Genomic DNA, 16,881 nt, shown 5'->3' with positions numbered 1-16,881 from the left:
TTCTTTTGGGTAGTTGGCCTATTTATTAACTGGGATCCTAATTTTCCATGATAAAAAACCAAACAAAATTCTCCTACAAAAAATACCAAAAATCCACATTTTCTGTGATTAAAATGAAACACTGAACTTTAGTTCCCCTAGCCACAATATATATAGTATCAGTTAAACACAATGCTTTATTGATATATTTACAATTTTTAAGCTGACAGCCCGAGCCCCACCATTTCTCCTGGATTATCCAAATGTTTGATTATCTGATCTGACCCCGGTCCCAATTAGATCAGATAATTGGGGTTCCACTGTATATGTGTTTATTTTTTCCCAAAAATGTAAAAACTAAAGATTCTATGTAAAAATGCAAAATCCATGTTTTTCCATGCTAAGCAGATTTCTAGGATCCCTGATTATTAAACACATACGGCCATACTGGGTCAGACCAATGGTCCATCTAGCCCAGTATCCTGTCTTCCGACAGTGGCCAATGTCAGATGCTTCAGAGGGAATGAACAGAACAAGGAAACATATTGGGTGATCCGTCCTCCTCTGTCATCCAGGCCCAGCTATTGGAAGTCAGAGGTTTAGGAACACCCAGAGCATGGGGTAGCATCCCTGACCATCTTGGCTAATAACCATGGATGAACCTATCCTTCATGAACTTATCTAATTCTTTTTTGAAGCCAGTATACTTTGGCCTTCACACTATCCCATCGCAATAAGCTACAGATGGACCATGCGTTGTGTGAAGAAGTCATCAAGAACACATATTGTGGGAGCGCCCAAATGTCTCAGATGGGATCAAAGTTGCATTATGCGGAGCGTTGTACAAACACAGATAAAAAAACAATCCCCTGGCTGCAGGATTTACAATCTAAAAGACAGACTGGGGTTGGCGACAGGCATAAACTGACAAGCAAATGAATATGGTATCAGAGTAGGCATCAGAAATATAGCTAATCTGTGTGACATATGAATTGATATAAGATGTTAGACCACAATATTCTCTGCCCTCTCTGGATCCTCACTGCAGGCCATATCCAAATCATTCCACTTTTTCCTTCAAAACATCTCTAAGATCTGGCTTTGTCTGTATCCAGATTACCAAAGTTCTTATCTGCATCCTCTTCATCTCCCGCCTGGACTGCTGTAACCTTACCCCCACTTTAAATCAATTTAAAAGGCTGCTTTCAAAAATTATCTCCCTAGCTCATCAATTCAGTTGTGCCATTCCCTCTTTTAAACCAACTCCTAATCCTTATCTTGCAGATCCTTTACAAATTAGCTCCTCCTTACTTTTCCAGTCTCTTATCTCACTAGGTCACTCCATTAGGAATGAGCAGCCTCTTCGCTGATGTGTAAAAGTGTACATTGTCTTCCATCCTGACCTGTATGCATGGAATACACTCCCCAAATTAAATTACACAGGCACTACCACATTCTCCCCAATGACCTCTCTCTTCTATGAAATCAACAGCTCAGCATCCAATTGGGGTGGTCAGGCAGGTGATATCTTAAACTCCCTTATTCGCTTTATTTAAAAAAACCCATGAACTCTCCAAACTGTACACTTGGCTAGTTATTTATATTACTTGCTATTTATATTATTTCAATAAAGGTCAGAGCCCCATTTTGCTAGGCGTTTTACAGAGATTTTACAGCCGAGGTCTGAGGGCACAATAGGCGGATGGAACAGATTAACAGGGAGGGGTAACAATAAAAACAGAGTTTAGCATAAAAGCAGAAGTCTGTGCTCACTACTTGCCTAACCAATGCCAGATGGTAAAAGATCTAGGAGGGGTAGTAGGGTCATTCTGCCAAGTCCTATATAAATCAGAATGGATTACAGTCCAGGACCCCACCCTCTCAGTTAAAGGAAGGTGCTGGGTACTACTGGTGAGAAGGAATTAACAAAACTTGTTTGAAATGGTTAGGTTTCACCAGGTATCCCTTCAATTTCATCCTGAGTGCATGATGAACTCATGCGAATCAAAAATGGCTTTTTTTCATTTAACTCTATTGCACTCACTATGAGCTTCCATAAGACCCCATTATACTGTAACTCATATCCGGCCTAACACAACCACTATCTATCTCCAACACACTGTTGTCACAATATGTATCTAAAACATATCTTTTAAGGTATCATACGTATCTGGTGACATGCTGGTCAGGAATATCTTTGAGTGATGTATGTATGGATTATTTGTAAATAATTCTGTATGTGTGCTGGAAATATATTTATAGAATGTGTTTTGGAAGTAGTGCATAAATTAAGCCTGCCCTAGACAAAGGAATGTGAATTTACCTGTCTGACCAGCTTGATTGCAGGCAGAAGCCAATGAAAGTATAATTACGTATAAGATAAACAAAGCAATCAAATAAACAAGCGATGGAGGACAGTTTAGTGAAAACACTGGGGGACAGAGTCTGCACCCCCAGAAAGTCTTCCTGGCCCTTGAGGCAGACACAATGGACATTGGGAAACATAAGGGGAACCAAAAGGCATTCTAATTGTCCATCACTTAGCGAACAACGGGAACTGTGAAAGTTGGATCTTGAAGGGCTAGAGCTGCTGGTAATTTGATGTGAGAAAACTGCTTAAAGATTGTAACATGCTAAAATTAAGTTTTAGTCACTAGAAAGTGTATCTTGTTTTGTTTGTAATCATACCTGCCTGTTTTTCTCTTGCTTAGTATCACTTAAATATCTTTATGAATAAATTTGTGATTAGTTTTTACTGTAAACCATCTCAGTACTGTTATATATAAATAAGTGTGAATCCTCAGCTAAACTAACAGGATGGTATGTGTGCTCTGTCTCTTTAGAGGCTGCAAACTTAACAAATTCTGTGAGTGGCCAGTGAGAGGGACTGGACACTAGAGACAGACGTCTCTGGGGAACTCAGGAATTGGGGTTCATGTATTGTTACTTGCAAGACAAAGAAGACTTTACATGGTAGAGTCTTGAGTTTGCTGGGGAACTGGGCAGACTACACTCTTGCTGAGGCAGAGGGCTAACACAGTGGCTTACAGTTCTGGGTTCCATGAAGAGACCATCACATTCCCAACACCTAACAGCTCTGCCAGGGAGCAATAGTCAGTGCTGCTGTGCAGCTTCTCATCTACTAATGCAACTCATAGTAGCAGGGATAGTATTTCACAGGAGTGGTTTGATGCTCGTTACCAGAGTTGAAGGTGAACTTTGTCATTCTCAGGTTTCTTGGCCACTACTGGGTAAAGCTGGGTCTGCTCAGCCCAGAAACTCACTTTTCTGTGGTTTGCTTCTGTAGTATAATTGGACAAAAACCTCTTGAAGTGCAGCTCCCTTGTCACTGATTTCTCTGTCTTCTATAAGCATTTCTGACCTGCTTTGCTTTTAAGCAGGAAACTCCCAAAGTGGAAAGACTCAGCAACCTGAAGTGTAAACCCGGTATCTGTGAGAAAGGAGGATTATGGGGATTATATAATCAGTCCCAGAATCTGAATAGGGGAAATGGGGGCGAGAGAAAACATCATGGAATGAACACCCATAATCTTCTCTGATGGCAGCAGCAGCTGAGGCACTATGGGATAGTTGTCCAGGTTTTCCCCAATGCACTAATACAAATAGTACTCAGTAGCATGGGAGATGTGGAAAACCCAGTACAGTTGACACTTGGTTGTATTATGATAAAAGCTGCTGTGTGGACACAATTTTGTTGTAACTAGGTCAAATGAGTGTATCATGACCTGGTTACAAAATTGTGATTGTATCTGTAGAATGCAGAAGGCTTTGGAAAAAATGGAAAAACTCAGTAATAATGGGAAATTTCAACTACCCCCATATTGACAGGGTACAAATCACCTCAGGATCAAATGCAGAGATAGTTTTTAGACATCATAAATCACTGCTTCTTGGATCAGCTAGACCTGGAACTCACAAGGGGAGAGGCAATTCTTGATTTACTCCTAAGTAGAACACAGGATCTGGTCCAAGAGCTGAATATAGCTGAAATGCTTGGTTATAGCGACGATAATGTAATTACATTTAACATCCGGGGGGGGGGAGAGGGGGAGAGAGAGAAGAATACCGAAGAAACACACCAAAGTATCATTTAATTTCTAAAATGGGACCAACACAAAAATGAAGAAGCTAGTTAAATGGAAATTAAAAGGAACAGCCACAAGAGTGAAATGCCTGCAAGCTGCATGGAAACTATTTAAAACACCGTAAGAGAGGCTTAAACTAAACATATATCTCAAACCAAAATAACAGTAGGACCACCCAAAAAATATCACCATGGCTAAACAAGAAAAAAAAAGAAGCAGTTAGAGGCAAAAAGGCATCCTTTAAAAATTGGAAGTCAAACCCTACTGAGGCAAATGGAAAGGAGCATAAACGCAGCCAAGTATAATTAGGCAGGCCAAAAAAGAATTTGAAAAGCAACTAGCAAGACACAAAAACTAGCGGCAAAAATGTATTTAAGTATTTCAGAAGCAAGAAGCCTGCCAAATATGAGTGGGGCCACTGGACGAGCAAGGTGCTAAATGAGCACTCAAGGAAGACAAAGCCATTGCAGAGAAACTAAATGAAACCTTTGCATCGGTCTTCACTGTAGAGGATATGAGAGAAATTCCCACACTTGAGCCTTCTTTTTAGTTGACAAATCTGAGAAACTGTCCCAGATTGAAGCATCATGGAGGTGGTTTTGGAACAAATTGATAAACTCAACAGTAATAAGTCACCGGGACCAGATGGTATTCACCCAAGAGTTCTGAAGGAACGCAGACATGAAATTGCAGAACTACTATCTGTAGTATGTATCCTATAGCTTAAATCAGCCTCTGTTCCAGATGACTGGAGGGTAGCTAATACAATACCAATTTTTTTTTAAAAGGCTCCAGAGGTGATCCTGGCAACTACAGGCTGGTAAACATGACTTCAGTATTAGGCAAGTTGGTTGAGATTATAGTAAAGAACAAAGTTATCAGACACTTAGATAAATACAATACATTAGGGAAGGTTCAACACAGATTTTGTAAAGAGAAACCATGCCTCATCGATCTATTTGAATTATTTGAGAGGGTCAACAAGCATGTCGACAAGGATGATCCAGTTGATACAGTGCACTTAGACTTTCAGAAAGCTTTTGACAAGGTCCATCACCAAAGGCTCTTAAGCAAACTAAGCTGTCATGGGATAAGAGGGAAGGTCCACTCATGGATCAATAACTGGTTACAAGACAGGACACAAAGAGCAGGAATTAAATGGTCAGTTTTCACAATGGAAAGAGATAAATAGCAGGGTCCCCAAAAGATTTTTACTGGGACCTGTGCTGTTCAACATAATCATTAATGATCTGGAAAAAGGGGTGAACAGTGAAGTGGCAACGTTTGCAGATGATACAAAATTACTTAAGACAGTTAAGTCTGAAGTTGACTTACTAAGGGATCTAATTAAACTGGGTTACTGGGTAACAAAACGGCAGATGAAATTCAATGTTGATAAATGCAAAGTAATGAACAATGGAAAAAATAATCCCCACTATACATACAATATGATGAGGTCTAAATTAGCTGTTACCATGCAAGAAAGAGATCTTGGAGTCATCACGGATAGTTCTCTGAAAACATCTACTCAACATGTAGCAGCAGTCAAAAAAACCCAAACCAAAACAAAAAAAACACACCCTAAAAGAATGTTAGGAACCATTCGGAAAGGGATAGATAATAAAACAGAAAATATCATGCCACTATAGAAATCCATGGTATGCCCACACCTTGAATATCGTGTGCAGTTCTCGTCACCCCATCTCAAAAGAGATATATTAGAATTGGAAAAACGTGTAGAGAAAGGCTACAAACCTGATATGGGGCATAGAACAGCTTCCATCTGAGGAAAGATTAAAGACAGGGAATGTTCTGCTTAGGAAAGAGACAACTAACGGGGGATATGACATATCTATAAAATCATGGATGGTATGGAGACAGTGAATAGGGAAATGTTATTTACCTCTTCAAATAACACAAAAACTAGGAGTCTTTCAATGAAATTAATAGGCAGCAGGTTTACAACAAATTTAAGGAAGTACTTCTTCACATAACGCACAGTCCACCAGTGTAGCTCATTGCCATAATTTTGTTCTCTTTGTGGATTTAGTTATAGCTTGGAAGATTTGTATTTTAAGGTGGCATGTATGGCTTTTTATTAATGACCTATATAAAAAAAAAAGCTATGTTGATTTTGTTCTGCTAAGCATTCTAACTGTTCAGGGTCAGATTCTGGAGTAAGGTGCTAAAGGGGAGTAAGGATAGCATGGCCCACTTCAAGCATTGCTTCGAGGGAGTGTTGTGGAAAGTGCTAACTGTATTTAAAAATTTAAGTACAGTATTAATCTCAGTATTTATGAGGTGATTACTATGAAAGGTCACCTTCCTGAAATGTTAAATCATTTCTGACCGACGGAACATATGGGGAGCTCTGCAGGCAAAGTCATTAACATAGTTCTGCTTTGCAGTTTAAAAGAATCTTGCAAACAGGTCCCACTACTGAACTTCTGGCTAACAGTATTCTGCAGGTACTAGGTCTATGTGCTCACACGCATGTCTGTTCAGAGAGAAGCAGGACCTCACTTATCTATTCAGGGGGATTTCTGAGAGTTTCACTCTGTGCTCTCTTTCTCCAAGCCTCTTCCTTTCCTCACCTCACAACTTCAATTATTACATGAGGAGCACTTCAAGATACTTTACAACACACACACTCTATATGCTAGGTGTTATAGATAGAGAGTGAGGTACAGAGGGTGCTGAATGACTTGCCCAAGGTCACACAGGAAGACTGTCCAAATTGGGAGTGGAACCCAAACTCCTGCGCCTTAAACACAAGTCCATCCTTTCCTCAATTTTCCACATTTACACAATCTATGCTACTTCCCATTGTTTTCTCCCTCCCTCATAGGATCTTTCCTCAGTCAATTACACTTCCTTCAGACCCCTCCTACTTCCAACTGCCATGGAACCTTCTCATTCCCTCCTTTCCCCCCACTAATGGGGCATCACAAAGCATGTTTTGCCTACTCTCTGATGAGCAGTAGGAAGGAAAGGAATTTAATTGCAATCAGTTCCATTGGATTAGATTCACTTTCTCCTCTACCCCATTCACTCACTTGGCAAAGTATTTTATTTCAAAAACTTCACAAAATTTGTATATATTTTCAAACTATTCAGCCAGCTCTTTAACCTGCCTTCCATCCCAGCAGTAACTGAATTGGAAAGAAGGGCACTATCTAAATATAAAACACCCTAATCTTTCTCCATGGGTCCTTTAATTTGCTGGATCCCACAAATCCAATTGTGAGTTTTCTATTGCCTTCTATACATTAGCCAGTTACCGTCTTGGTACACAGATCATGCTAACAGACAAGGCAATGAATAATAAAGCATATAGTATCTTTCATATAGGTTATTTTGTTTTCTTTCTGCTATGTTGCCAGTAGAATTTAAAAAGAAAAGTCAATCAAAAGAGGGTACCCACACTTTCTAACATTCAACCCTCTAATATTATAACAAAAACACAACACAAATTTAGTATTTGATTAAATAAAACATCTTTGGTCCAGTGCAGCATCAAAAATAAGTCTCAGGGTTACTGATTATAAAAATCTTAACTTGCAGTGGAAGGAAGGGGCATGCTGTTCAGGTAGTTCGCAAGTGGTGATGGGAACACATGAAGGATCTAAAGGTGACAGTAGAGGGGATGTATAGGACATCCATTTAAAAGCATAGATAATCTTTACAAGGAAGATTTGGAAAAGGGCAGCAGGATCCTCCACAGGGGAATGAGAAGAAGGGCTAGAGTTTGAAGATGAAAGACCAGCAGAAATCAAATGCAAAAGCTGCTGCCTCAGCAATTTGTCTTCCTCATTTGTGCCTTTATCATAGATTTGGGCCGTGGCCCACAGAGATATGGATGCAAATGTCATACAGTGGTCTGATTGTACAAATAATTATTTTAATAGTACAGGGAAAATATGACCCTCTCTTTTGTATTGGTTGCCTAATGATTGTGACATGCTAAAAATCTGCAGACTCAGGCCATTGTAGGGTTGCCAATGTAACTCACCAGGTAGCTCTTTTAGCTTGTATTGGGGCTCAAAGTTTACAAGTAGTAGTCATTTGCAACTTGGCTTAGAATGTGCAGTTCAAGGGATCATGGAGGATCGTGTTCACTCAGCAAGAGTGCTTTTCGGAAGGAAAAATTCTAGCAGCTCATCAGTCCTACAAGGACAAAGGGGAAATTGTACCAGATATTAGAGCAGGAGGGAAAGACTGAGGAAGGTAAAGGCTGGAGGGAGCAGACTACACTGCAGAACACACTATTGTGGAAGTAGTACATTTATTTCTTTTTCTAGTGGTAACAGTAGTTGTTTTCATAGTAGCTCCTTGTCATGTTCTGGAACAGTGTTTCTTGTTCTGTCATATCTAAATTAGGATACCTTTTCTTGTGTCTTCATACCTCAAAACCATGCTACTATTCCACACATAAAATGGACAGATACGGATGTTTCCACACAAATTAGAAGATCTATTAATTACCAGTACATGGGGGCCACACAGACTATTAAAAAAAAACATCTTAAGTTTACTGTTACTGACCAATTCTGTGTTGAACTAGACACCCATGACAGTAACATTCAGAGTGATATTACTCCTGATTCAAACACCATTTATGATCAAACTTCTGAGACATAAGATAGAGTTCAACATCCTTAACATCTGAATCGTGGGCACTTCTAGGAAATATTTGCATTGCTAGAGCAGGTCTCTCTAAACAACTGCTGAGGCCAAAGTGAGAACAGGGGTGCCACAACTTAAAATCCAAACTCCAGGCTCAGAAAACCCACATGCCTTGCTGTTGCTTTAACCCCAAATGAACACAAGCTCACCTTAGAAAGGAGCACACTTTCATAGGGGTGATGGGGGCTCTTAAGAATTTAAAAACATGGTTCAGCCATAGATACACAGGAATACATTTGATAAGTAAAACTAATAATAATACCTATTTCGAGACAAATTGCAGAGGGAAATATACCTAAGGAGGGGGATAGGAAGCCTCATTTTAAGAAGCTATGTATACCTGCAGTATTTTTTGTTTCAAAAAGATGCAGATGTGATTCAGTAGATGTGTTGCAGGTACAAAGATTAAAAAATTGTACACTGCTCTTTAAAAATGGTCTTCAATAGAAGACCAAAAAAGCACAGCATGAAAGCTGTGTGACAGTGTACCCCATAAGGCTTTATGGGGAGGGGGTGCTTATAAATGTATGTATGACATAACTGGAATATGTTTTGTGCTGCCTGTGCCAGGTAACATATCTCCGTAAAGGTTATGGTCTACTATATCTATTCATCCTATTTGTACATATATATATATATATATATATATATATATATATATCATTTTCTACTTGAGGTTAAGAATATGGGCTGTATGCTTGCTTGGTTTCTAAGTAAGCTTTGGGAGGCATTTGGTCAGCTTCTTTAGGAAGGAATTCGCCAGGTTAAGTACCTGATCAGGAAACACTTGGAGAACAATGCATCTTGGAATGCTCCAATCCACATAAGGAGTCTTCCTGGAGACATGCAAGATACCATGTGGACAATGGTGTCGGCCTGTAAAGACTGAGTCGTGCAGGGGCATGTGACTTGCCCAGGTGACTCCAAAACTCCATCTTGGAGCTGGACTTTGCATAGGAGGGAGGAGGGGGGTCTCCACCCACAAGAGAGAGTCTATTTAAACCTGTGGGAGACCCCTCCATTTTGTCTTCAGCTGGCTAAAGAAGGAGCCTCTCCACCCCCCCCCCCCCCAGGATACTTGAAGGAGACTGAAACAAAGGACAGTAACTACAGGGGGTGTGAGTGATTGCTGGACCCAGGCTAAAAGGAGATTAGCCTGTAAAAGGGAGTGCTCTGGAACTGGTGAGGAAATTATCTGTATTTAGTTTGATTAGACATAGATTTGCGCATTTTATTTTATTTTGCTTGGTGACTTACTTTGTTCTGTCTGTTACTACTTGGAAACACTTAAATCCTACTGTCTGTATTTAATAAAATCACTTTTTATTTAGTAATTTACTCAGAGTATGTATTAATACCTGGGGGAGCAAACAACTGTGCATATCTCTCTATCAGTGTTATAGAGGGCGAACAATTTATGAGTTTGCCCTGCATAAGCTTTATGCAGGGTAAAACGGATTTATCTGGGTTTAGACCCCATTGGGAGTTGGGCACCTGAGTGCTAAAGACAAGCACACTCCTGTGAGCTGTTCCCAGGTAAACTTGCAGCTTTGGGACAAGTGATTCAGACCCTGGGTCTTTGTTGCAGCAGATTGGAGTGTCTGGCTCAGCAAGACAGGGTGCTAGAGTCCTGAGCTGGCAGGGAAAACAGAAGCAGGGGTAGTCTTTGCACATCGGGTGGCAGCTCCCAAGGGGGTTTCTGTGATCCAACCCGTCACAAGCTGGTTTAAAGTTTCCACTATAAACTTTTAAAAGGAAATAAAGGACTGAATTTTATTATTACAAAACATGGTTAGTAGAAAGGCCTATATCATGAACAGGGCCTGCCCGGGGAATCTCAAAAAGAGTATGGCTGAAGTTTAAGATATTTGGTCCCAATCCAGGAATTGTAGTATGCTGGAGCAGTAGTGCTCTATTGCAATCTCACTATCTGTCCTTTAGCTAGTAAAGGTAGATAGAGCTTTACTTCAGTTGGTGTTCCTCTATCAGCTAAGTGAAGAAGTATCTGAAAAGTAAATACCAATCAGTGACAATTATGTGAATCAGAGAGAAAGAAGTGGGTGGGTAAATGCAGAGATAAAAGAGGTTAGAAGCAAGATATACAGAAAACAAACAATCTCAGGGACACAGACCCCCAACTCCTACCTACAAAGTTTAAAAAAAATATTTTTCAAGTGCTTAAAGCTTAACTCTGAGGCAAAGGAAGGGTTAAAAAGGCCGTAAATAACCCATTTAATACTAATTTGTTATGACAGTATAGCTGAACACAGCCTTATGGGATGAGGAACAGAAATTGCATGCACATTAATTAACGCCATATAGTAAAAGGCTTAAAACTTTTCAACGCAATTCTGCCATGAACTGTGACACAGACTAATCAAAACAAGGGAACAACAAGTCTAGATATTTTTCCGTCAGATATTATCCAAGCCAAACTGATTAAATTATCAATCTGAAATTAACTGACGTATGGATGTAACTGCAAAATTGTTTTAACATTTAGTCCTGATAACGCAGTCATGTACAATACTGGAAGACTGCTCACTGACTAAACGCCATGCTCAGAGAAGAAATAAATATAAACAAGTTAAACTGAGAGGATAGGTACCCTAACTAACAATTTTAGATTCATTAGAGTTTCCTTTTTCCACTCAGATAAACTGGAAACATTAGATAATTTCCTTATTTTATCACAAATCCAATTAATCAGTGGATTTTCAGTCTGGATATTTAACAGTAAGACTAGCTCTGAAAAGGCGGTCTTTAAAGCTCACCAAGTGAACACTTGGCCTTCTTAGATTTTTCTTATCTTTACAGTATTTCTAACATCAGTGACATTAGACATTCATCCAGCACCTCCTTCACCTATTACTGTAAAATTAAATCAAATAGAACCAGATATATTTTACTTCTTTTTATTTGTGACTAATGCTATTAAATGATAGAAACCATCTTTAGCAGTCTGAAGAGGAAGTTACACAGCAAGTAACTGATGTTCACCTTTGGGATGCGCTTCTCTCTGGTCGCGAGCCCAGAATAGTTTGCTAACAGTTATTGTTGGAACATGAAACCCTACCTGCATGGAAACCTCTGGGACTTTATAAAGGGGAATGGCTTCCAACTGCCTCAGCTCCTTTCCAACTAGTATGTAAGTTATGTTCTAACAGAGAAAGGAGGAGGTGGGGATCAGTGGGAGCAATAGACACAAGATCATCACTTAGTAGTAATCTTTTAAAGAATTGCCTTCCCAGAGCCCCACCTTTGGGAGATTAGCAAAGAGTGCTAAATTTGAAGGTGGGTCAATGAGTAACCAATATTATAAAACTGCCCTTCCGACCTGAATACCAGACTTTGATGCCAGGACAAGGAGGGAGTGTTTTGTAAAATCTGAAAACAACAACATTGAGCTGATCTACATGTTACTGTACATGGAATGCAATTTTTAATTAATTAATTTTAACAGCTGGCCACAGAGGCCTGCTGTTAGCGGAATATGCCTGGAATCCTGATGCTGCAGCAACACCACCTAACCCATGGTTACTTCTGGATACTATCATGTTACAAACAATCTAGGAGTTTCTGAGTTCCTGAGGAATTCACTCCCACCTAAGGGCTTGTCTCCACTTACCAGGGGATCTATGCGTGGCGATCAATTCCCCGGGGGGTCAATTTAGCGAGTCTAGTGAAGACCTGCTAAATCGACCACCGATCACTCTCCCGTCGACTCTGGTACTCCATCGGAAAAAGAAGCATAAGGTAAGTCGACAGGAGAGTCTCCCATTGACCCAGTGTGGTGTAGACACCGCAATAAGTCGACCTAAGGTACGTTGACTTCAGCTACGTTATTCATGTAGCTGGAGTTGCGCAACTTAGGTCGACTTAGGGAAGGTCTACACCAGAGGTCGGCAATGTTTGGCACGCAGCTTGCCAGGGTAAGAACCCTAGCGGGCCGGGCCAGTTTATTTACCTGCTGACGCGGCAGGTTCGGCCGATCGCGGCCCCCACTCGCCGCGGTTCGCCGTCCCGGACCAATGGGGGCGCAGCCAGCACATCCCTCGCCCACGCTGCTTCCCGCCGCCCCCATTGGCCCGGGAAGTCATGGGTTCTTGAGTGGATGGGGGGACAACACTCAACATGCCTACCCAATTCAGTGCAAGTGTCAACTGGGTGAGAACAGGCAGGGCATAATTAGTTCTCCAAAGAGCCTGTAAAAGCTGCCTCACAAATAGAACACTGCTTGGATTTAGCTCCATATTTGCACAGCTCAGTATCTGAATCAGAAGAGAGACAAGAAAGAAAGATTGCATGCTACTGCTGGACAAAATGGAAAGAAAGATCAGGAGCCAAGTGAACAGCCACTTGACTGCTCTTGCAGAAGCAGAAGATCTGGCAGAAGGCCAGAAAAGGGGTATGGATAGCATGGGCTGTGCTACAGCTTCTCACTGCCTGCAGAAACTGCAGACAGGAGGGGACTAGCACAGAGGTATCAGAGTTGTAGGATGCAGAATGACCTCCTGCATAACACAGGTCATAGGTCTTCCCTGAATTAATTCCTGTTTGAACTAGAGCATTCTTGAAGAATAACCACCAAGTTAATTTTTCAACACTAATTTCTCTAACTTTTACTGCAAAAAATATTTTATTAAAAAGTCTGCTAGTTCGCACTTAGGAATGATTTGTATATTCACAATGGATAAACTCGACATTGTCCAAAAAGGAAAACCACACATAGAAGCCGTGAGTAAAATCTCCTCTTCCAGAGGAATAAAGTAATATATTTTTTCTTCTCCTCACTGGGACTAGGACACTGAACAATAAAGCAAAATACATCCATTCCTGGAATCTGGTAAAAACTCCTGGGCTGATAGGGGTAAAAATCTGATCATAACAGTTAAAATATTGAGTATTTAGAAGAATCCAATTTAGTGTTAGCTACTAAAACCTCTGTGGCACTGGCACAATAGCATCAGAACACTAAACACTTCAAATATTCCATTTCAATCATGCAACAAGGCTTAACAGGTAAGCTCTAAAAATACCCCCCCTGCCCCTCCCAAAAGTTTATACAAAATTTGACATCTTTAAAGTGTTCAATTCTTCCCAATTTTATTTGTCTTTATTTGAATAAGGCTCCACCTCACATAATGAATAAAACTGATTGGTTTTTAGATGTAATGTCTGTACTCCCAGTTCTCCAAAGCCACACACACACACACACACACACACACACATCCCCTAAACTTATTTTTCTACATTGTGTATTTGAGATACTTTTGTTTTCATGAATTAAACGAATACATTTTAAAAAATTAATAAAAATTGTTTCATATATAAAAGTCCATCTTTGTCTTTATGCATCCATAATCAGTGACACTGCTTCAAAAATAGGTAATGTATTTTACAGGCATTTCACGGGTCTCAGTTTAAAATCCCTAACCAACACATTTGAGTAGATATCATTTAAACAATTTTTTAAAAAAAAACTTTTAGATCACATTTCAATATAAAAATAGTTGTATTTGTTATTAGGTGTATTACTTCCCCAAATCCAAACTTTTACCTTAATGTAGGATTTACAGAAAGGAAGTAAAGCCTATTGAACTGATTTTCAAAAAGTTGAACACCCACAAAATGAAGTAAAAATCAGGACGAATATCTTTTGCAGGTTTCTTCTAAACTAACTTCCACAATAATTACCTGTCATGTAGGAATTTATTATACTGGATGAAAGTGAATTTGACATAGCTTCTTCTTTGATAAGCCTCGAAGGACAAAAAATCCAAATGCTGATCATAATCTATGTACCTATCATACTTTGCTCAGGAAACTTGCCAAAGCTGCCCTTTCAATTCTGAACACAGCTGACAGTATACCTTAACTTTCTTAGGCATTCAGACACTACTTAGATCCTCTAAAAAAAATTCTAGGTTTCTTATGAGTTTTCTCAACTTTTTAGGTAACTGTGATTTTATTTTTTTAACTAATTTCTTGTGGTATAATTTTGTGCCAGGGTATATGAAGGTTTCCACACAATGAGAGTAAACTGTATTTACATATCCCAAGATTGCAACACCATTTCTTACCAGCATGAACATGAAATTTCAAAGTAATGCAATACTTTCATATGCTGAATCCAGCTTTAATATTGCATCCTCCCAGAGAGTATAAAATATGCATGATGAAATGCAATGTTAACATAAAAACAGAACTCCCTCTCCCCAAAATTCTAGAATTCAAAACGTATATATTTGACAATCAATAAAGAAAACCTTAATTTAAAGTTCGTTTCAAGTAGTCTTTTTTCCCCCTAATGTCTCTTGATAGGCAATGAATCTTCTCAAATTCATTTTTACATTGTCAAGAACACACAACTGATCTGTACTGTACTGTCCTTTTCCTTCTTTCCGCATCTGCAATAAAAAAAAAATATACACACACACACACACATTATATAAATAAAATTGAGAAGGCAGCTTTTCAGATTAGAACAGCCAAGCACTCCTCAGATACCCTCTGCTAGGATATGATGCTCCTGCCTTTCAATAATTACACAGTTAAATCTGTAACATGTATTTATCCTCTGTAGATATTTTAGGGAAAAGACCTAGCACTGCACTCAGAAATATAATGAAGTGCAAAGCACTCACATTTAATGAAGGGTCAATTGGTGGAGTATGACAGCGCTTCTGCTAGAGTGAATTTGTTGTGCCCTAGAATGATGGGCTAATAGATATTAGGCCATCCAGCAACAAACTATAGAAATAAAAAGGTATCTATTTTAAAAGTATATTGGAGCTTTTAGCCTACTGGGTGTCACCTGGCTAAAGCAACACAATGCTTTGGAAATTTATCCCCCTTTTAAAGAAAAAAAAAAAAATTAATTTGAGGGATCGGAAGTTTCACTTGTATAATTTCACTTAACAGTACAGGATTCTGGTTAAGACCTATCTTAACTAAGCAGCAACAGGATAAGTATATGCACATTTGGACACCCATGCAAATTAAAACAAGAAGTCAAATTAGTTTCAGAAGAGGATTTCCTCTCTCCTCTCTAGAGGTTAACCATGTTTGGCCCTCTCTACCCATGGAGGAATTGGCAGAATCAACATACCAGGAGTTCAGAAAAAGATGGACAATAACTTAGACACCAAAGGTGCCTCGTAGTAAATATGGGATTAATTCTTTATGCACATGGTTAAATTGACTGTCAAGAAAGGAACTTTTCTTTCCATCTAAAGTATACTAAGAGTAAGTGAGGTTTGTTTTTTTGCTTTCTTCTGTGCACTGAATTGTTTAAAATCATGTGGGCATATTTCACATAATTTCCTGGTAGTACAAGCAGCAAAACTAATCTCAAGCGTTAACAAACTGTGTTTTGAGGCCTTGGTCTGGTTACTAGTTTGTGAGATGCCTACCCTTATTTTGAAGACTGGCTGGAATTCTTTCAGTGCAGGGAGCAATTTAATCTGAACTGCTGCTTTTTCAGCCTCTGTCCCATCTGCAAAAACATCAAAGAGAGCATCCAGAGCTTCTCCAGCTACCACAAGAGAAGAATCCTTCATAGCAACCTCAAGAAGAAATTTTCCAATCATCTGAAAAGAGATACTTATTTTTAAAAACATGGCATTATAAAACAATGGCAAGTAATAGCCGCTAAAGCAGTTTAGGGGTTGCTACCCATGTATTTTTTACCTTTAGTGTTTCAGCTGTATCTTCTATTTTTGCCAGCACGCTGCCAGCAATTCCCAGGATGCTAACTACATTTACTCTAACACTGATATTACTGCTATGAACACCAGCTTCACATAAAGTCATCAGCTGCTCAGGAGAAATACACTGTTTAAAAAAAAAAAAGGAAGAAAAGTAAATGTCAGACAAATTTAAATTTCCAGAGAAACACTATTTCAAAGAAGAATCTTTAGGTCATTTGCTTCTATATAAGACAGACAAACCTATAGCAGATAAGCAGCATCTGTATATTATGAAAAAAGTTAAGACTGAAGATGGAATCAGCATGGAGCCAGAGAGGGGTCATGCTGCTGCTTCCAGGAGCTGCTTGAGGTAAACGCCACCCGGAGCCTGCACCCCTGAGCCACCCCCACTGTGCCCC

The 16,881-nt window shown here is 39.5% G+C and overlaps 1 protein-coding gene across 1 annotated transcript in view; it reads right to left on the bottom strand.

Moving 5' to 3' along the window:
- Positions 1-15,006: 15,006 nt before the first annotated feature.
- The window catches only part of HEATR3 (HEAT repeat containing 3), a 31,035-nt gene continuing 29,160 nt past the window's right edge, over positions 15,007-16,881 (bottom strand). Inside the window, exons 13-15 of the mRNA XM_065416735.1 lie at positions 16,464-16,607; positions 16,187-16,363; positions 15,007-15,181 (exon numbers count right to left, since the gene is read on the bottom strand). Of these exons, the coding sequence (XP_065272807.1) occupies positions 15,059-15,181; positions 16,187-16,363; positions 16,464-16,607 (444 nt within the window). The 3' untranslated portion in view covers positions 15,007-15,058. The remainder of the gene's footprint in view (positions 15,182-16,186; positions 16,364-16,463; positions 16,608-16,881) is intronic.

This window comes from Emys orbicularis, chromosome 14, assembly GCF_028017835.1.
Source record: "Emys orbicularis isolate rEmyOrb1 chromosome 14, rEmyOrb1.hap1, whole genome shotgun sequence".
Taxonomy (NCBI): domain Eukaryota; kingdom Metazoa; phylum Chordata; order Testudines; family Emydidae; genus Emys; species Emys orbicularis.
The sequence above is the reverse complement of the archived record's forward strand: the minus strand, read 5'-3'. Positions and strand labels throughout refer to the sequence as shown.